The sequence below is a fragment of the Astatotilapia calliptera genome, chromosome 5 (assembly GCF_900246225.1).
Source record: "Astatotilapia calliptera chromosome 5, fAstCal1.2, whole genome shotgun sequence".
Lineage (NCBI taxonomy): Eukaryota > Metazoa > Chordata > Actinopteri > Cichliformes > Cichlidae > Astatotilapia > Astatotilapia calliptera.
In genome coordinates, this window is record NC_039306.1 from 22690287 (window position 1) to 22711516 (window position 21230).

At 41.1% G+C, this 21230-nt stretch overlaps 1 protein-coding gene across 1 annotated transcript; it reads right to left on the reverse strand.

The window, feature by feature from the left end:
- Nucleotides 1-2202: 2202 nt before the first annotated feature.
- Nucleotides 2203-20744, reverse strand: cdk4 (cyclin dependent kinase 4). Its single transcript, XM_026168182.1, has 8 exons — nucleotides 20460-20744; nucleotides 8508-8742; nucleotides 8297-8432; nucleotides 7955-8122; nucleotides 5896-6005; nucleotides 4642-4692; nucleotides 4421-4556; nucleotides 2203-2994 (listed from the first exon to the last, which is right to left on the reverse strand). Exons 2-8 carry the CDS (start codon nucleotides 8723-8725, stop codon nucleotides 2893-2895), a joined length of 921 nt encoding a protein of 306 aa, XP_026023967.1. The 5' UTR covers nucleotides 8726-8742; nucleotides 20460-20744; the 3' UTR covers nucleotides 2203-2892.
- Nucleotides 20745-21230: the final 486 nt, after the last annotated feature.

Here is a 21230-nt window from a genome sequence, read left to right on the forward strand (position 1 = left end):
CCTATGGGCATCCGTATGTTATGTTAAAGCCTTTGTGGTTTTAAGATATTTACTATACATATTGTGATTTATTAAGGCTGCTGAAATTATAATAGTAGCATCATAATCAGTTAATAATGAAAAGTAGAGTTTCTTTCAGCAGCAGTACAATCACACACATTGAAGCTAACTCTGGGACTAATAAAGGCTCTCATCTCATCTCATCCTATCTTATCTCATCGACTTAAATCTTCGCTGGCATTTTTGTTGCTCATTTTTTGATATGTACTTTATAATTTACTTGTTAACCGTTCACTTTGCTTTCTGCACATATCTGGAATGATATCTATTCGTTTCCATACTTAACTAATACGTAAAAGTCAAAAATGGCTATTACTCATATACAGTATGTGTCAGATATTTCAGTTGTGCTAATAATGGCGCTATTTTCAAATGCCTGTTTAATTTTCAGGTTTTTTGAGTGTTTTCTTTGTAGCCACAGGTGGTTGCCATTTAGGTGGAAATCATGGAAAGTTAAAACCCACGTTTAAAAAGCAGAACAGTGTTTAATATGTGGTTTTGTGCTTACCTGCCAAAACATTACATTCATATGTCTTTACTTAATTCACATTTTTCAGCCTTGATAACATTTAGAGCTTTTTGCTAACAATGGGAATGCTGCAAAAGCACAAAGTTAACTGTTAATGTAAATGTATTCATCTAACCAAATCAAGATAGACCTGGGGATTTAAATATTGCTTTTAACAGTCTAAAACACTCTATAAACGCATTTCTTACTAGTGCCTATTGCTATTGTATAGTACTGTGAAAAAGTCTTTCAGCCAACTCTCATTTCTTTATAGTTCACATCCAAGCAGCTGGACTTTCTTGCAAAGTTTAAAATGCTTTTGAGCAATCTGTGCTTTCTGAAGGTCTTTCAAAGTTTTCTTTACTGTTTATTTGTTAAACTACTTCACACTGACCTATGAGTCATTCAAGCATTAAAAATGCGCCTAACTCAATGGATGCACTAATGTAATGTCTACATGAGACAAATAAAACTTCATTCAAATAAAAGAAAAATATAAAAAAGTATTTTTTCCCCAAATTTCTTTAGATATAACTACAAAAATGTCACAAACAGCACAGTTTGACAGGCATAAAAATCACATTTTTTCTCATGTAAGTTTACTCCCAAAGTAGAAAACATGGCACATCTCGGCATGCTGTGCAGCGTCTCCTTAAAAAATCTGAAGAAACTGAACACGTGCAGAACAAATGAAGAAGTGGCAGGCATAAAAAAAAAAGAAAAAACAGTATCTGAAAAACCCAAATCCTCTTCAGTTGATCCATCTACTGTTCTCTAAAGCTTCAATGGTCTCAGTGGAAAGGTGGGATTATTAAGGCATCCTTAAGAAAGTGAAGGAGGCAGAAAAATGCCAAAATACACAAGGACTCGACTAAAAATCAGTGGCAACAGGTCTGATGGCGTGATGGATCTGAGACATCTTTGGTTCAAATTGTCATCAACAGGTATGGAGGAGGTGAGGAGAGAGGTACAGCAGCCATGTGTAAAACACAGTGGAGGCTCTGAGATGGTTTCAGCCAGTGTGTTGGAGTTTGTGTCAAAACTGATGGAATTATGAGTGATTATGAATTTATCTACCATGTAATACTGGAAACCTTCACCCAGTAACTTTATTTTTGAAGCATACCTAAATAGAAAAAACACAGCAAAACACTATCAGTGACGGATCTGCTTCACCAGAGCCCAAACCTCAAAATTATTCAAGCAGCGAGAGATCATCTTGACCAAAAACAGAATAAAAAGCAGAAAACATCCAAAGAAGATCATTGAATGCCCCTCAAGAAGTCCAGAGAACTATTCCCAAGACACTACTTATAGCAATGATGACGAAGCTTGCCTAAGAGAGTTCAGGCTGTGTTGATGATTAAAGGTGGTCATACAAAATATTAAATATTACGAACTCTGTTTTGCCTTAAATACTCGCACTTGTTGCACTGAATCAGTCCCATTTACCTAACAAAAATAAAGAAGTGAGGGGGGGCTTTCACAGTACCGTCTAATTGAATATGCTAACGATGGCACGATTCACAATTTTATACCTCATGTTCATTCAAGAAACACATTTCAGTCCATTTTTCGGTTTCATTCATTCCACAGACCCCCAATCTGTGTAATAAAACACAATTAAGCCTCAGTGTGGTTGAAACATTTATTTATATTTGCAGTGATGACTGATTTCAGATGGTTGCAGCAACAGAAGACAAATGTTAAACACGAAATGAACTACACCCATTCAGTCTTTCAGCACATAGAAAAATACTTTTGTTTCTTGAGCTAATTCAAGGGCAATACCAGTATTTTTATAAGGTGTGTCGTTCTTGTGTGCTTATCCACTTCTACTTGTTCCTTTTCCTCACAAATTTAACACAGCTAGCTTAAATCATTTACATACAGCTCAATGCCTGTCACAGTCTTACAATGTTATTGTTCCTATTGTATTATATCAATACAGCTACAGTAAACTCACTATCTAATGGCTTTTCTAATCTGACATGTCCAGAAATGTCGCAGGAGGAACATTTTGTCGGCGATGACACGACTTTTGTGTTTATGAGTGCCAGCTGACGATACTGATACGTGAAAAAACACTGGTACTGTCCTTTAAGACGTGACACGTTATTACTCGTTACATTTACACATTGAGAACCATAGCAGCGATCCTCATTTCATTCCTCTTTCTCAGCCTTTTACCTTTTTTTTTGTGATGCGGGAATAACAAAATAATATTCCGAAGCAGACATCGTGAAAGGCAGAGCGGTGAATGACACTGATACGTCGAAACTTCCAACACTGTTACCTCTTGCTGCGCGCTTCCCTGGACGACTTCAGCTTTTTGTCTGAGTCGACGTCGCCTCGTCCCGAAAATATTCATGTTCTAGTGCGTTTAAGGCTGATATTCGTTTCAAGGGGTCAAAGGTCAGCATTTTCTGTGGAGGAAAGAGTAGCACGATGTTAGAAGTGTATCACTGTACGTTGTGAGCTCTTTAATGGACAGTTTGATGAACTGCCAAAGAATATCTAATCAGCCAGTCACATGACAGCAACTGGCATGTAGACATGGTCAAGACAAGCTGGGCATCAGAATCAGGAAGAAAGAGGATGTAAGTTTGAATGTGGCACGGTTGTAGTGTCAGAAAGGCCAGTCTGAGTATTTCTAAAACTACTGAGCTACTGGGATTTTCCCACACAACCATCTCTAGGGTTTCCAAAGAAAAAAAGAGAAAATGTCCAGTGGGCGGCAGTTCTGAGTTTAGAGGTCAGAGGGGAATGGGCAGACTTCTGAATGCATAGCACATCAAACCTCGAAGCAGACGTGCTACAGCAGCAGAAGACCACACCAGGTGCTCCTCCTGTCAGCTAAAAACAGGAACTGAGGCTACAATTCACACGACAGAAGACTGAAAAACGTCGGCTGGTCTTTCGATTTCTGCTGTGACTTTCAGATGGTAGGGTCAGACTTTGGGGTAACCAACATGAAAAGATGGCTCCATCGTGTCTTGTATGGTTCAAGCTGCTGCTGCTGGTGGCTATTTTCTTGGCATATCTTGGACTCCTTAGAACCACTGAGCACCATTTAAATGCTACAGCCTACCAGCCTGCTGACCATGACCATCCCTTTATGACCACAGTGTACCCATCCAGCTGGATAACATGTCACAAAGCTCAGATCATCTCACACTGGTTCCTTGAACATGCCCATGAGTTCACTGTACTCGGATGGCCTCCACAGCACCTTTGGCATGTGGTTAAATGGGTGATTCACATCATGAATGTGCAGCAACTGTGTGATGCTATCATGTCAATATGGAGCAAAAAGATCTCGGAGGTATGTTTCCTGCACCAGAGAAGATTAACTGGCAGATTCAGTCCTATTTACCAATTCTGCAGTGAAACCGAGAAGTAAAAGCACTTGTGTTTCTATTATTTATCACATCATACAGGGAGACATGATAAAATCTTCTGTCTACTTTAAATAGTTAGGTAACGCCTTTAATCACAGGAGGAATGAACATTTACTGTAAATCTCCTTTAAATATTCCATTTAAAATGTCAATTTAAGTCATATTTCCTCTTTAACCAGCACTCTGTAAAGCATGCGAACAAAACCCTTTTCTTAAAAGGGCACTTCCTCTAACACAACCAGCTGAATAAGCAAAAGGAGTCACAGGAATTTGTCAGGATCGCAGCAGTTGAATTCCTGAGGCTCGTGTTTAAGGCAAATGAAATTCTTCTGGGATATGAGGTTGCTTAATCTGTTAATGCCCTGATTTTAACTCGGTATGTAGCTGAGACATAAATCAACTACCAGGCAGGATGCAAAGCCGCTCTAATGATTTAATTCACGAGCCTTACCAGCAACAGTTGCGCCCCATGCTCATTTATCTCTGGGACAAAGTCCGTGATTGGACGAGCCGTGAGAGTGGGGAAGTTTTTCCTTGATAGTGTAACATCAGTCGGCCACTCCTCCTCTGGCGGCAAGCCGATAACCCTGAAATGACGTGTAAGTTTCAGTGACAAAGGAGTTGCGAGAATGATCAGTCGGGTTAATGTGACTGAAAGTGTTTGTTACTCACTCAAAAATCTTCCCAAGTTGGTCCATTTCTGATTCTCCACAGAACAAAGGTCTAACACACAGACAGAACAAAGACGAGTTAAAAGCTGGAAGCTGATGGTTATTTTTGACCTTTGGCCTAAAAGCTACAACATCATAACACTGTGCATTTTTGATGAATCATAAGAATCTCACCATCTTCATAGGAACTGCTCACAAAGGGATCGTTTTTTAGGCATTCATCCTTTGATGCAATGTGTCATTTGTACCGCTAGGTGGAGCTGCTGTGTGCTTCTTAGCATTTCTGATTAAACTTAAAAGCTCCTCTAATACGTTCATAAAATTGCTGCTATCACAGGATCAGTCTCTTAAATTAAACTTCTAAATCACCAAACAAAATTAATACTGAGCTGAAGTCAGTTCTTAATCTTAATATTAAGCTTATTGGTTAATTACCCACCCCTGCTCTATGGTAAATTTGTATCACCAAGCATCATCATTCCCTAAACAGCTATAAAAAAAATACAGTTTAACTCAATAAACCTTAATCTTAAGTTACAGCTATAAAATGTTTATGGCAAAGACCTTTTTTATTTACTCTTTAAACCAATTTACCCTTATTAAAACTCATTTTACTGATATATGTACTAATATATGAGAAACTAAAAACCGCCCGTGCCTCAGGACCAGAGAGCACACACTGACTGCAAATGTGCCGTGAATATTTTGGTTTCAGTCAGAAGCAGAATGCAGAAATGTTCATATATCTGTAAAATGTTCAGCCTCGTTGCACATTTGCACTGGATTTGCTATCATGTCCTGGCATCTTACTAAATATTTCTTGCATGTGATTAAAAAGAAGAAATGATCCACATCTATGTCAAACATGAGAAAGTCAGCCTGACTTAAACCGAAAAAATGAACAACACTTTGTAAATATTTAACTTTCTCTAACCTTAGCCAACAGTTTCAGAACCTGAACAGCAAATAAAAAGCTAGACACGAGTCCCAGGCTTGTGCCTTTGTACACACTGCTTCCCTATCACGGGTGCAGTTAAAAGATGTCATGGTTATCGAGGCAGTGGTTTCACACAGAACCAGAGCAAATCAAACTTACTTGGCACGATGGAGATGATTTAAAATCGCAATCTAATCTGTTTTCAGGAATTTAATGAGAACCCAGAGCTCACGTCACACCTCGCAGAGGATGAGTAATCAGGCCTCTGCTACTTTTTAACTTAGTGACTCAGATCACAAAAATCGAATGCTGACTCACTTCCGTCTGAACATCTCTGCAAAGATACAGCCGGTGCTCCAGATATCCACGGGTGTGGCGTAACTGGACTGCAGCAGGACTTCCGGAGGTCGGTACCACAGGGTCACAACCTGGAAGACACAAACAGAACAGCTCAATGGATACATACCAAAAAAACCTTTTATCAATATGTATATGCTGATACTAATTCATCATGATCTGATGGGAATTTCTAACTTGGGGTTGGGTTCTAACAGAGTCGCAAACAGGTCAAATACTGTTGAAGAACAAAACACTCGCACATTAGCTGCTTTTCTGCAGATGTTTCCAGAGTGTGTCATTCAGGTTGAGGTGAGAAAAAATGCTTTACTGATGTCTGAAGATCACGTAAAAGAGTTTATTCGTAGTGCAAAGACAGTGTTTAGCAAAAAACTCCACAAAACATTATCTAGTAGCAGGGGCGGGGCAGTCGACCCCCCTTGATATTCAACTGGGCCCCCATGTTGCCCCTCCAAAATTGCGTAGTCATGTCACTCCAACCATGGGCGGAAATTACAGATAAGATAGGAAGACAAGAAAGTTTTGAGCCCCTTTTTCTGTTAAAAACTGTTTTGTCCCCCTCAGTGCATCACTGCACGTAAATACCATTACGTGCAGTGACAGCTATAGGGTTAAATAGCATTGTTAAAAGATGTGCTCCCCCTCATACCCCCCCCCCCCCCCCCCCCCAACTCTTGAATTTGCAAGCTGTAAGCAAAACGATGTGTTTTTTTCTAGCACTCAGGAAAATTAAACATACTTACTGCTGTAACCACTCTTTATTTTATTGGCTCCATTACTTTGTCGCTAAATCTGAATCTGCAGCAAGGGTGCTTTATAATTATGGGGAAGCTACGTCTTCTAATGGAGGTCTAGTGAACATTAAGATCATTACAGCTACTAAATTTAAAAACACTTTTAAAGTGCTTTTGTTTTCCTACGTATTTAATTGAATATTTTTTAGCCTCCTCCAGTACTTCCACACTATATCAGTAAAACGTCTGTGGTTTAATCCCAGGAGGGAACATAAAGTCCTTTGGGGTCGTGTCAGGAAGGTTATCTGGTATAAAAAATCTACCAAAATAAGCATGTGGAGCTACTTCCTGTCCTTGTAATTAAGATAGCAACCAAAAATAACTCTATGAGCCTCCCTCCCTGACTCATTTGACTAATTGATGGGCCTCTCCTTTTAAAAGTCCTGGAAAAATGCCCCTGCCTGGCAAAGGTCTGCATCTTCAGCAGGTAATTTTCTTTCACTGTACTCATGCTAATGCAGAAGCTAGCATTTAGCTAAAGTTACAGACATACCAGCATGGCTCTAGCCTTTTATTGTTACTTTACTGTTCATTTTTTAAACCACTAAAACAATTTTTCAGAATTCAAATAAAACAAATAATAAGCGGACACAGCCACAATCACAGCATCTTTAATTATGGGGCAAATGTGCGTGACATTAAAAGCAAAACGCCAAAACAAGGCATAGCAGTTTAAACATGAGTAATAAAATGCTAGCCAGTGCAGTAAATCTGGATATTACGTCTTTTTTTTTTTTTATAAAAATGTAGTTTTGAGGCATCATGGTTTGTCCTGGAGTATTTCCTGGCAATCTGCTAACACTCCAGGAAGTTACTGCTCCCATCCAAGTCACGGCGTGAGATTTTACACAACATCTTTACACAAAAATGTGATATAATGCATTAATTACCGAGGTGTGGGGTTACTACTTGGCAGCTTTTGTTACTTTTGGATTGTTTACCCACCATTTCCAGTCCTGCCTTACGCTAAGCTAACCATCTGCTGGTTGTAGTGTTCTTATCTAACGCTAAGCAAGAAGGCAAATAAGCATATTTTCCAAAATGTTTATGCCTGGCACCAGAACGCTGAAGACTGGAAACTGTATGTTATTTTCACTGTCTAGCTGCCTAAAACACTTTGAAGTGCTGACTACAATGAAATGGTAGAAAATCGACAATAAGAATTAATCAAAGTTAGAAAAAAAAATTACAATATCCTTTGGAAAATTACTCTATACACGTCTTACCACAGGAGTGAGGGCCATGTGGCAGCTGTAGATCCTGGCAAGTCCAAAGTCAGCCAGCTTCACCTGGCCCTGGCTGGTTACCAGAATATTCTCTGGTTTCAGGTCTCTGTGCATCACGCGGTTAGAGTGAAGGAATGCAAGACCACACAGCAACTGCTTCATCAAATCCTGCAAAAACACAAGCAGAGCTTCACTGGAACTACATATTTTACAGCTTTCAGCTTGGGAACAGGGATTTAAATGAGTAATAAGCAGAACCGTCCATGCTTGGAATGTGGTATCAGCAATGTTATTTTACTTTAGCTAACTTTTAGTGTAGATATAGCTGGAGCCAGTTCTCACTTTAATGCGGTCTGGAGATAATCCTGGTGCTGGCGCTTTCTCTAGGTATGTCTTAAGGTCCTGGTCCACGTGCTCAAACACTAGAGTGACTTTGGTCTCCTGGTTTGCTCCCTTGGTGGCGCAGACATCCATAAGCCTGCAGAAGTAAGAAAATTCATGACTCCTGTGTGAAGCATTCATTTTAATCACAAGATGAAAAGACGACACCCACCTGACCACATTGGGGTGGTCGAACTGCTCCAGCCGTTTTAACAAAGCCACTTCTCTGACTGTGGAGACCGGGAGGCCGTTTTGGTCTGTCCTCACATGCACGCTCTTCAGAGCCACAAACTGCCCGCTCTCAATGTCCCGGGCTTTATAAACAGTCCCATAAGCACCTCCACCGATTTCTGCCACCGGGTCATACTGGATGCTGGTGCTGTGGGCCATGGCCAAGTTGAAAGAGCCTGACACATAAAGCAATAATGATATTACTGGCAATCGGTTAATGTCCTGTGGAAAGTGCACTGCTTCAAGTGACCGATCACAGTGGTTGAAGATGCAAATACATGATGAGGCTAGAAAAAAAGTAATGAAATCGTTAAAGTCAGCTGGATTCACCCTCTGGGCATGAAGACTGCCTGGACCCAAGTGGTTATCTGACCATCCACTTCAGAGAACAACAACACTGGCATTGCTTAAAAATGCAAAAAGAAAAAAAAAACTTATAAAAACCCATCTAACAACAGTCAACCAGCATAATGAACTTTTTATGAACTCTCTACACCGAACAAGGAACATCATCTTCCCAAAGACATTCTGTGTGGGAGAAGCTGGTGACTGTTCAGTAATAAAGAGAGAAAAGTCCTCGGGCTAACACCAGGCAGAGGCTGAAATTCATTACCACATCTCTGCAAACCTGCCACATCCAAAATGAATTGATGCTCCTCAACAGCTCTTGTGCTTGAGGATCCATTTCTAAACGAGTACAAAGTCTATTTCCTGTCACACTGCCAGCAGTCCATCTTAGAAATAACTTCGAATTGGCGATAAAAAAGCACTTTTGTGTTAGAACTTCATGCGCTCTCAATGAAAGTCTTCCTGTTCGTGTTTTTTTTTTAAACTTTGCAAATGACCTTCTATAGCAACAGTATGCTTACTTTTATCTGTTTAACTACAGCGGGGGCTTTTATAGCAAATGTTTTTGGTAGCTACCAGTTTCTCTTTTATTCTTTGAGCTTTAGCCTGTTTTTGATGTGAAAAAGTTTCTAGCTTGCTAAAATTATTCAGTTGAACTTCTTCCACTACATTACATTTTTAAAACCTTTTCCCTAATACTCCAAAGACCCCCCCACTACAGAGATCCACTTCTATCAGCAGCTGTTGGTTTTTCCCCTCGTCTAGCAGACCTTACACTTTTGCCACCAGACCAAACATCTGTAAAAATGTCCTCGTCTGTTCATTTTGCTTTCAGTTTAGTGTCTGTTTGTGAATGAATTGCTCCAAAGACTCGTGTTGTTATAGGTTATAGTGCAAGTCTTTAGCAGCACTAGTCCTTTTGACTTCTTGAGATAATTAGCCCACTCACTACTGCTGTCAGTGTTGCTGTGCAAATACATTCGACTGTCTCAGCTGTAGTTTTCAATGATGTAGTACCCCTTTAATTTTGATTCAATTCAATTTTATTAATATAGCACCAAATCACACAAACAGTCAACTCGAGGCAGTTTATATTGTAAGGTAAAGATCCTACAAAAATAAGTGAGGCTGGGGGAGATCACCTCTGAAACCCGGTCCCTCAGTATTGGTGCCCCCCAAGGATGTGTCCTCTCACCACTACTGTTCTTGTCATGATCCTGGGTCCTTTTGACCCAGCGTTTTGTGTTTTCTCTTCGAGATTTTGGTTCTGTTCACCTCTAATTGGTGTTTACCCTGTTCCCCCCCGTGTGTTCCTGTTTTATTGTGAAGGTCTGCGTCTTATGTGAGTGTTTTCAGTTTGCCTCCCTGGTCTCGTCATGTTAATCACTCCCAGCTGTGTCTCCCACCTGTGTGTAATCTCCCTGTGTTCTGAGTGTATTTAAGTTGTATTTTCTGTCTTAGTAATTGCTGGTTCGTCTGTGTTGTTTCCCCTCGGTCTCCCTGCGTCTCCCCGTATGTATTTCTCCGGACCTCCCTGCATCCTCATTCTGGTTTGTCTTATTAGTTTACCCAGTTTAGGTTTCCGGTTTCATGTTTTGTCGCCACCGCTGTTTGTACTTACACCCCTGTCAATAAACACTCACCTGCACCAGAGCTGCCGCCTTTTGGGTCCTTTTCTACATTCCACACGGCTTGCCCCGGCAATCCGTGACAGTTCTCCCTCTACACTAACGACTGCACCTCCAAGAACTCGGCTGTCAAACTCCTAAAGTTTGCAGATGACACCACTGTCATTGGCCTCATTCAGGATGGTGATGAGTCTGCATACCGGCAGGAAGTTGAGCGGCTGGTACTCTGGTGCAGTCAGCACAATCTGGAGCTGAACACTCTTAAGACTGTAGAGATGACAGTGGACTTCAGGAGACATCCCTCAACTCTGCTCCCCCTCACCATATCAGACAGCCCTGTGTCGACTGTGAAGACCTTCAAGTTCCTGGGTACAACCATCTCCCAGGACCTGAAGTGGGAGACCAACATCAACTCCATCCTCAAAAAGACCCAGCAGAGGATGTACTTCCTGAGACAACTGGGGAAGTACAGTCTTCCACAGGAGCTGCTGATCCAGTTCTACACTGCGGTCATTGAGTCTGTCCTGTGCTCCTCCATCACAGTCTGGTATGGAGCAGCCACTAAACAGGACAGGAGCAGACTGCAGCGGACTGTACGGGCAGCAGAAAGGATCATCGGCATGCCCCTGCCCTCCATCCAGGACCTGTACCTCTCAAGAACCAGTAAACGGGCAGGGAAAATCATCACAGACCCCTCACACCCTGGACACAGACTTTTTGATCTGCTGCTGGTACAGAAGCCTGCAGACCAGGACCACCCGACACAGGAACAGTTTCTTTCCCCTCGCCATCTCCCTTCTTAACAGTTGACCTGTCACACTGCTCCCACTGCCAGACTGCAGCTGCACCTTATGTACATTTTGTAGTATTCATTCCACCTCATTCATTTCTGTATTTTATGTATATAAGTTTAGATTCGTTATTTATAGTTGGTTTACACAGCTTTGTGTATGTATGTGTAATGTGTATATATAGACACGTGTGTGTGTGTGTGTGTGTGTGTGTGTGTGTGTGTGTGTGTGTGTGTGTGTGTGTGTGTGTGTGTCTGTGTGTGATTTACATTGCTGTGCTTGAGAGCCACCATCTACTGGAACCAAATTCCCTGTATGTGTCTGCACATATACTTGGCCAATAAACACGATTCTGATTCTGATTCTGATAAAGAGAAAACCCCAAGCAAGCGCTTTGGCGACAGTGGGAAGGAAAAACTCCCTTTTAACAGGAAGAAACCTTCAGCAGACCCAGGCTCAGGGAGAGGCGGCCATCTGCCCCAACTGTCTGAGGGTGACGAGAGGAAGAAAGGCAAAAAACACACTGTGGGAAAGAGCCAGAGATTAATAATAAGTAACGATCAATGCAGAGCAGTGTATAAACACACGGAGAGTGAAGACCACTCAGTGGGAAGCCCCCAGCAGCCTAGGCCTATTGCAGTGTAACTAAGGTAGGATTCAAGGTCACCTGATCCAGCCTTAACTATAAACTTTGTCAAAAAGGGAAGTTTTAAGCCTGATCCTAAAAGTAGAGAAGGTGTCTGCTTCCTGGATCCAAACTGGGAGCTGGTTTCACAGGAGAGAGGCCTGAAAGCTGAAGCTTCTGTCTCCCATTCTACTTTTAAATATCCTGGGAACCACAAACCAGCAGTCTGAGAGCAGGATGCTCTACTGGGGTGATGTGGTACTATGAGGTCTTTATGGTAAGGTATGATGTGGTCTGTCTTTTTATTCCTTGTCAGTGAAGGTTTTTTCTTTTCTTTTCAAAGCCAGTTTGTACCATTATCTCTACGATGCTCCCACTCCTACCAAGGCTGGACTGGGACAAAAAATCGGCCCGGGCATTTTGACTAGAGACCGGGCCACCAGGATAAAGATTGAAAATGTGACGTCATTCAGGGGTAAAACCGCAAAGGATTCTGGGAACTTGTGGCAAGAGGTACTAGCGCACGCAGGCTTTCAATTGAACTCAGTTACACAGCGATAAAAAGAAACACAAAAAATGTCAAGAAGCTGTTGTATTATTAACTGCAATAGCCGGTCGCATGACAGCCACGGGAAGCCGACGGGTAAAGAGATCGTTTTTTTTTTAATCGGATTACGTTGTTGAAGAGAAATTTTTTAAGCCATGTTTCCGAAGTAAGAGCAGACGGATGGTCTGGATATGCCGAATATAACGTCCCAGAACACTCCAGCTCACATGTTAGTCTGCTCCAAGCATTCCCACAAAGGTCAGAGTTTTGTAGTAGTTAATGCGTCATTTTTATAACATAATTGGTGATATAGGTTACAAGCAAGTCTGGCTCTGAACAGAAATTGTCGCGCTATGCTCCTTTGTTTATTGTGCATAAATAGTAAATTGTCCTGACACAATATTGCGCTTCGCTTCTGTTATTACCATGGTACATTGACAAAAACATATACTTTTATTCACAGGATAAAACAGTTGTTTTGTATCACTAATTGTCCAGTACGATTACAACATACAATATTATTGTCACTGCTACATTTCTGTGATGCTACCAGAGATTATTTCCACTACTAATTAATTACCGTTGAGCTCAAAGGTTATATTAATAAACGGTTAACGAATGTGTATTTATGACGACGATTTGTGAGACTGGTAAACTTACCTTTGTTCGTACGATGGTCTTTCGTTCTACACGGTGCATTTCAAGGTCCTGTACCCATCCGTCGGCAAACTGTACCTGGGCTTGTTGCAGTGACCTGAAGTTACTAAACTTCATGAGTGTATGCACTCACTCCAAGAACCGTATAATTATAAATCTGAGCGTGGTGAAAGTTGGGCAGCACGCTGACATCTTTTGTCCACTCTGTGTGCTCGTAAGGGTCTGACCCTTTCACTCCTTTGATTTTTCCTCGTATCTTTTCTTTGTCTTTTCGTCAAGTCTGTCTTTGTACGGACCGGCATTGTTCTCCTTGTTTTGTACATTCCTTTTTTGTGCGGCAAAGAAAAAAAAGAAGGTATTGGAACCGGAGAATGAACGTTTTGCGGTGCTGCAAATGCTTGCATTTGATGCGGTACTTGGATTGTTTTGCCACGAGTTCCCGGCATGCAATGCGTGAAAGCCACGTGATTGCTAAACAAGGGGGAGGGTCCATCCGGCCTCCTCGGCTGTAATTGGTCCAGCCCAAAGTCGATCATGACCAACTGGCCAATCCAACACCTTTCATTATATATACCCTTCCTATATATATATATATAAAAAAATCTATCGGCCCATTAAAAACAAAAAATCACCAGCGGCCCACCGGGCAAGTGCCCGGTATGCCCGATGGCCAGTCCAGCTATGACTCCTACCATTTAATAACCTTAAAGAATAAAAAGTTATCAAAAACGATAAATTGTACTTCACTTGAATGTTTATAACAGGTAGACCTAGGATGCTTTTTAAAATTCTTCAATTCATATTTAGTGGTAAGACATATGGCTGGGCGATATGACCCAAAATTCATATCTCGATATTTTTTTAAGCCATAAAATAAGAACAAAAAGAGAGTTCTTAATCAAAGCTGTGTCCCAGATGTCACACAGGCACTTTTATTAACATACAGCACAGATGTACATGAAAAATTACTCAAAATTAAATTATGAGCATTTATTAAATAATAATGCTCCATAAATAAAAGAAAACAATTTTGTTTTTGTGCTAAACAAAGAGCTCACAATTGTGCAGTCAAAATGTAAACTAAAAGACACTGAGCGTAATAACAAAGACAGACAGATTTCACAGCTGCTCTGTTCCCGAGTTTTACTGTGTGACTGATAGCCTGGAGTTTGAAATCCGCTTCATAACCACGTCTCTTACAGGTGCCATTTATGGTCCTTATACACACACAATACGGTAATATTAAGTTGAAGCACAGTACGTATCACTCCGCGAAGCTCCTCGGTAGCCGTAATACGCCGACAATCTATCAAGCGGTGCAGCTCCGTAGCTTACCAAAGTCGTACTCAAACATTTTTGACAGATTGCTGAGCGCCGTGTACCACATAAAATCGGTTCGCGGCCATCAAGCACAACCAGAATTCATACATAAGGCGCGCTATCAACTTTTGAGAGAATGAAAGGATTTTAGGGTTAGCGCGGTTAGCTCGTTAGCGCGGTTAGCTCGTTAGCATGTTTAGCTCGTTAGCACGTTGACGCCGTCCAGCCCCACGCATAGGGCGATGCGCAGTAACTCGTTAACGGAGATTTGCCGTGTCCATCTTGTCGCTGCCTGCACGTGAAGCGATGGGGGAGGAGGGGGAGTTGTCTTCAGTGAAGGCGAGGCGGAGTAACGTTGCGTAGAGACAAAAGTGGACGAAAGAGAGGCAAACTTGCGGCTCCACAACTATAATTATAACGTAACATAGACTATATCGATATAAAGGATATTGTCACATCTTATATCTCGTATAAAATTATATCGATATGTTTTAAAAACTCGATATATCGCCCAGCTCTAGTAAGACAAACAAAATTCTGCCACAGACTGGTCTCCCTGTTGAAGAGGTGATAAGGTCCATACAGATATATACACACAGAAAGGCTGAGAAAGTTCTACTAAAATGCTTTAGGAGTAGAAAAATGTCCCACATCTTGACAAACTTATGGTAAAAATGTCACTCAGCTCGTTTAATGTAGCTCCTTAAAAATGTACACATGCTGTAAATACTTTACAATTTACACATTTGTTTTTTAACCCTCTCAGGCTCAAATTAAGTTTTTGTTGCTAATGCACAAAAGAACACCTGCAGTGGTACTTCTGAGTAAAACAAACTCATAAAATATGTATGTGGAGTAATCAGGTTGTTAGCTTTTACTTGTTGCAAATCTGCAACGCTTGCCTTGAGAGGGTTAAGATTTTTCAAACAAAAAGTTACTTTGATGTTATTTTAGTGTTATTTTATATTTTACCCAGCAGCATTATTAAAATTGACTTGTGCACATAACAGAATTAACTTTGCTTTTTTTCTCACTGTGTGTTTGTAATACAAAACTATGCTTGGAGCTGCAAAGCATTTGAAGGCTAGTTAAGCCAACATCGGTTAGAGCGGAGATATATTCATCAGTGCTCTATTATATACTTATCAAATGTGAAGTGTCTTATTTGCGAAATGGGTGAAACGCATGACACAAAAAACATCTTAAGCTTGATTCCAGCCAGGAATACGTGTTGCGTATCATACTCCCCTCCGGCCCCACCTGACTTCTCCACCTCCCATTTCCTGCCTGCCCCCAACTGTCAACTGCCACATAAAGACAACTGCTACCCCCACCCCACCCTTTACCCCCCACCCATCAAAAAAGGGAAATACTATTAATTTTAGGTTTTTAATCCACAAGTGGCAGGAGTCATGTGACTCAACAAATGCGGCTCCACTTTAAAGTCGAGGTCCTTTGACGAGGGACTTCTGCCCACCACTCTGCAGCACAGGAAGCACCTTCAATCACTCGACCCAAAAAATCTTTCTGTGCCGTTGCTCCAGCCCTCAGTCTCCTGACAGGAAGCAGGTACACGGCCAGAGACAACATCATCCCTCTGCTTCCTTCTCTTTGTTAAAGCCTCGGCCTTTAATCTGTCAAGGCAGCTTGGTGCACTTCCTCCGCTCAGCCCATCCCCTAACTGATTTCCATCCATCCACACCCCTTTGACCTACTACACCTCTAATGCCTGATACGGATCTCTCTGCAAGCCCTGCTTTTGCATTCTGAGCTCGCTTACTCCTTGGTAGAAGTTCTCTTCTCTTTAAAGTGTGAAAACAAAACAATGTCCCATTCAGGGTCTCTTAAGAACCTGTTGATCTTGTTTAGACCAAGACTTGTCTGCCATTATGTCAAGTCACAGAGCGAGCGATGTGTTGCTGTCGAAGAAATAAAGAAAGACCTCAAACCAAACTAGACTCCAGTGTTTTGGATTCGGCACCACTTTCGTTTAACAGTATTTATTACCCACCACAGCACAGCAAAACCATCCGTTTGGTTCATGCCTTCTGCGTAAAAGGAGTAGAGGACAAAGCTGACTGTAACCTGACATCCCCAGGCTGATGTACTGCCACCAACAAAATCTATTTTCCCTATTTTCATGTGACTCAAACTGTTAATAAAAGTAGAGCAGAAACATCACCTGACTCTGTGCATTAACGATGATCAGAGAAAAGAAAGATGAAGTAGGCCTAGAACTTACATTTTTCTGAAGAAAGGCACAGCAACAAAGGACTAGAAACACAATCCACTCAAAGTCCAACACTTCAACAAGGAATTCATTCTCTTCTGGATTTGGCTGCTAATGTCATTTTCCAAAACAGGTAATCCAAAGTCCAACACTGTAAACGGCTGTGAGATATTTGGCTTACACAGTATGAAAGCATCTCTGTGTGTTTTATATGAGCCCAGAGATGGAAAACAAATAAATAGAGAGTGCACTTATGGGCTTATTGTCAGCATAGAGATAATTCAGTAAAAATCTTACAGTCCTCATCTTCCACGAGAAGAAAATGTCCATATGGAACGAAAGAAACCTGCCAAGTTCAGATTTGTTATTAATATCTCAAAGTGTTTAATGAATGAATAATCCACTGGATCAGTGCATCGGCTAAAATACTGTATCAACCAGAGATGGGCAGTAACGCGTTACTTGTAACGCGTTACTGTAATCCGATTACTTTTTTCAAGTAACGAGTAAAGTAAGGGATTACTATTGCAAAAACGGTAATTAGATTACCGTTACTTTGCCGTAGGAACGCTGCGTTACTGCGTTACTAAAACCGTGATTTTTTTGCGAGAATGTCTCATGACAGTGACGTAAGCAAGTGCGACGTTCGTGACAACAGCTGTGTGCAGATCAACAGTGGATAATATATCGAGTGCGGGAGAGAGTATGAGCGTACAGTGTTTAAAGCGTGGAAGTACTGACCTTACTTTGAGTTTGATTCCATAAAAAGTGACAAAAACATTAGTGTCCATTAGCATTGTGCGTGGGAAGAAAACTTCTTTTTACAGCGAAACCCCCCCCCCAAACGTCCAAGCAAGCACTGAGTGCGCAACGACGTAATGGGAAACTCACAGAGAAACTCGCGGATTCTTCCACTGACCGCTGCGGCTCACCTGCACCAGGGTAAACCTCCGCCTACCCCGCTCCTGCTTTACAGGTGAAAATAGAGCAACAGGACCGCTAGTCTTTGACTTTATTTATTTTCTGCTGTGTTTTACTTGCATCTATTTGAAAGACTGAGTGTAAACACACAAAAAAAATTTATTTTATGTGCTGGAATGTGCAGAAAATAGGTTTAAATATTAAACAAATTTCTTCCAGTCAGAGAATGTTGCATATAATTAAATTTTTGCTTGATGCATAAAGTTAAAAGATTAAAACTAATAAAAGTTTTAAAAAGGGACTTTTCCATTTGATTACATTTTGTATGATGGATTATGCAGAAAAAGTAGAATTGGGCTGAAAGGTCTATCGCTTTATCACCTATTCAGGTTTTAAATCGTGTTTTTAAAAAGTAACTAAGTAACTAAGTAATTAATTACTTTTGAAAATAAGTAATCAGTAAAGTAACTGGATTACTTTTTGGGGGAAGTAATCAGTAATTAGTTACTAAGAATAAAAAATGACTAATATTGCCTACAGTTGTTTTTATATATCCAGACGTGCTCCCAAACCACAAACGGCAATTATAAACCACATGTAGTCAATATAAACTGTTGTTACTAAGAGGAAGAGGTATTGCTTTAATTTACCGCAACTCTTCCTCTTGTGCAAAGAAAACTGAGTCAGACTTGTCTGCTGACATGAATCCACCAAAATTTCTCTCGAAATTATTAAGAAATGAACCGACATACAGGATGCAAATAAAACTTTCTCTTCTGCAAAAAACAAAACAGAACTCACTTCTCTAAATAACACTGAGATCAATTTTGCCATCAAGATATATTTACATAAAAACCTTTTTGACAAAGCTTATAGTTGGGGCAGGATCAGGTGACCCTAAGTTATACTGCAATAGGCATAGGCTGCTGGAGGCATCCCATGATGCACCGAGTGTTTCTTCTTCACTGACATTTTTTCACTCACTATGTGTTTATATCATTTAATCATTTGTTATTATTAAACTCTGGCTCTCTCCCATCGTGTGCTTTTTGTCCGGTCTTCCTTGCTTCACCCCAGTCGAAGCAGATGGTCGCCCCTCCCTGAGCCTGGAGGCTTCTTCCTGTTAAACGGGAGTTATTCCTTCCCACTCTCGCCAAGTGTTTGATAATAGGGGATCATCTGATTGTTGGTGTATTGACCTTACAGTATAAAGTGCCTGGAGGTGACTGTTGTTGTGATTTGGTTTAATATATAAATATGAACATATGAGCATGTTTCATGTGCCTGGAAAGGGGAAAAGCAGTAAACTAGCTAGCAACATAATTTGACTCCAAGTTTATATTCACCTTTAACTCCTCATTTAAGTCGACACCTTTGTCAGTAACTTTGCATACAACACTTAAATTAAACCTTACATTTCAGAGGTTAAAAGAGCAACAACAACAAAAAAAATCAAGTTGTTAGCACTTCCATTTATCAGGCCGCAGTCAGTTCCTTTGTATTTGCTTCAAATTAATATCAGGGCAGGAAATTACTAACGCTTGATATGATAGGCCAAAACATTGCCCGTGATAACAAAGGCGTCATGATACAGCGGTACTCAACATGTGTCGAGATAATAAATGATATGCACTGCACTTGCCTCTTCACTGCATGCAACCTGGTTACTCCTTCACTTTATAATGAATGACTATGAACAGTCACAAAGCAGGCACTCTGTAATTCATGTTGGTTCTGCGGGTTCTCGGGGGTTTGGGAGTCAGGGAGGAAACCTTCCCATCACAATTCTAACACCAGTTTAACTGGTCTGGGCTAGGCTGCACTTGGTTGTGTGGGCTGACTTAAATATTTATCCCCGCTCCCCAGAACTGGTTTCAAATGTACGTTTTGCAGCAGGCAGATCAAATGTCTACATTTATTGACTCAAACAAACTGTGGGAAGCACAATATTGTGACGGACATCAAATGAATCAAATGTGCGAAACCCTGTCAAACATGTACTGATAATATCTGGCAGGAGGAACCAGTAGAGAGGATTACTGCATGTGCATTTTGCCCCATTCTTGGTTGACAGTGGTCAGAATAAATAATCCGTCGGGCTCTAGTGCCAGCAGTGTTTTCCCCTTGTCTTCACAGCAGGACACAACAGAACAGCCCTGTGGTTTTCAGTGAAACTACCACAGCCTGCCTGTAGAGCAATGACTCTCATAATGAATGATCAGCCTTTCTGTGGTCTCACTGCCTGAGCTGTGAGTCGTTCAGGAAGTGAACAACCCATGACTTGTCACCCTAAAAACATCTCCCGGTTTCCTTTTCCAGCATAGAACAGCTTGCACAACCAGGGGACACACTACAGCTGCACATCTGGAAGCTTCAGCGTCTGACAACACTGGGGTCACTGATCGCTGCCAGAACTGGTCGTGAAGCTCACAGTTACCTCCACACATTTCATTCATTTACTGATTCTTCTAAGCAAAATGCAAACCAGTGACACTGAAGGCCAGTGGGCGGAGGTAGAGAGAAAGCAGGCCAGGGCACACAGAAAGCCTGCTCTGTCCCGACACGTGGTGCTCCTCCATAGCGCTCCTTTGTTAATTACACTGGCAACAAAGTGCAGCAACAACAGGCCACATGGACTTTTTCCTCCTCACCTACATGTTCACTGACGTGGCAGGGAAAACAGCAAACTACAGCAAGCAGCGGATGAGGCAAATCGCCGCCTGCAACTTCCATTTCCACATCTGTGCCACATTACATAAATATCAGTGTCACACACTCTGATCGCAAGCGGCTTCGAGTAATCGTCAGCCCAGATACTGTACTCACCTCGCCCGTCTGTCTCTCTCTCTTCTGTGGCAGGTAAGCTCACTTTAGCTCTATAAGGAAGACATGCTCACTAATCTGCCACGTATAACTCGCATACAAACGGGTCACAAGTGGCAGGTCGGTAAGGTTTAAAGCCCAGCAGTGGATCTGCTGTGGAGAAGCCAATACACCGAGATGATTTCGGCCTCCACTGTGTTTTTTTCTTCAAGCCTGCACCCCTTTTGGGTTGTCTTCCTGTTGCTTCTAGCAAATCTCGGAGGCGGAGCCAAAATAATTCACCAGCAAATGAATGAAAAACTCCCGAGCTCAGCTGTGCGTCTTAAACTTTTATAAAGTGTCCAGAATCTGCAGTTATTAGCAATATATGACAATCAGTCGGGAGGTAGTTAAGGATAATTGATATGTAGTAGTCAAATCTAATTTGTCCCATCAAAACTATTATTTAGAATATATATTTACATATTACCGTGTCTGAGTTTGTGCGTCGTGCAGGAGAATAACATAGCCTGCTTACGTCGCTTAGAAATATTTAACTACTGATAACAAGCAAACAAATAGTTTCTTGAGATTTCAGCTTATAAAACAAATCATTTCTTAGTTTGAACTGGCTTATTTTTTTAACGTTCAAAGATGAAAAAACTGCTGGTGGCATTGAAAAATAAATAAACAGACAAATAAATAACTTAAATTGATCAAATAATGCTAATTATGAGTTAATTAACACATCATCAAAATTTATATGAAGTACCTGATAGATTTTTAGATCCTCCC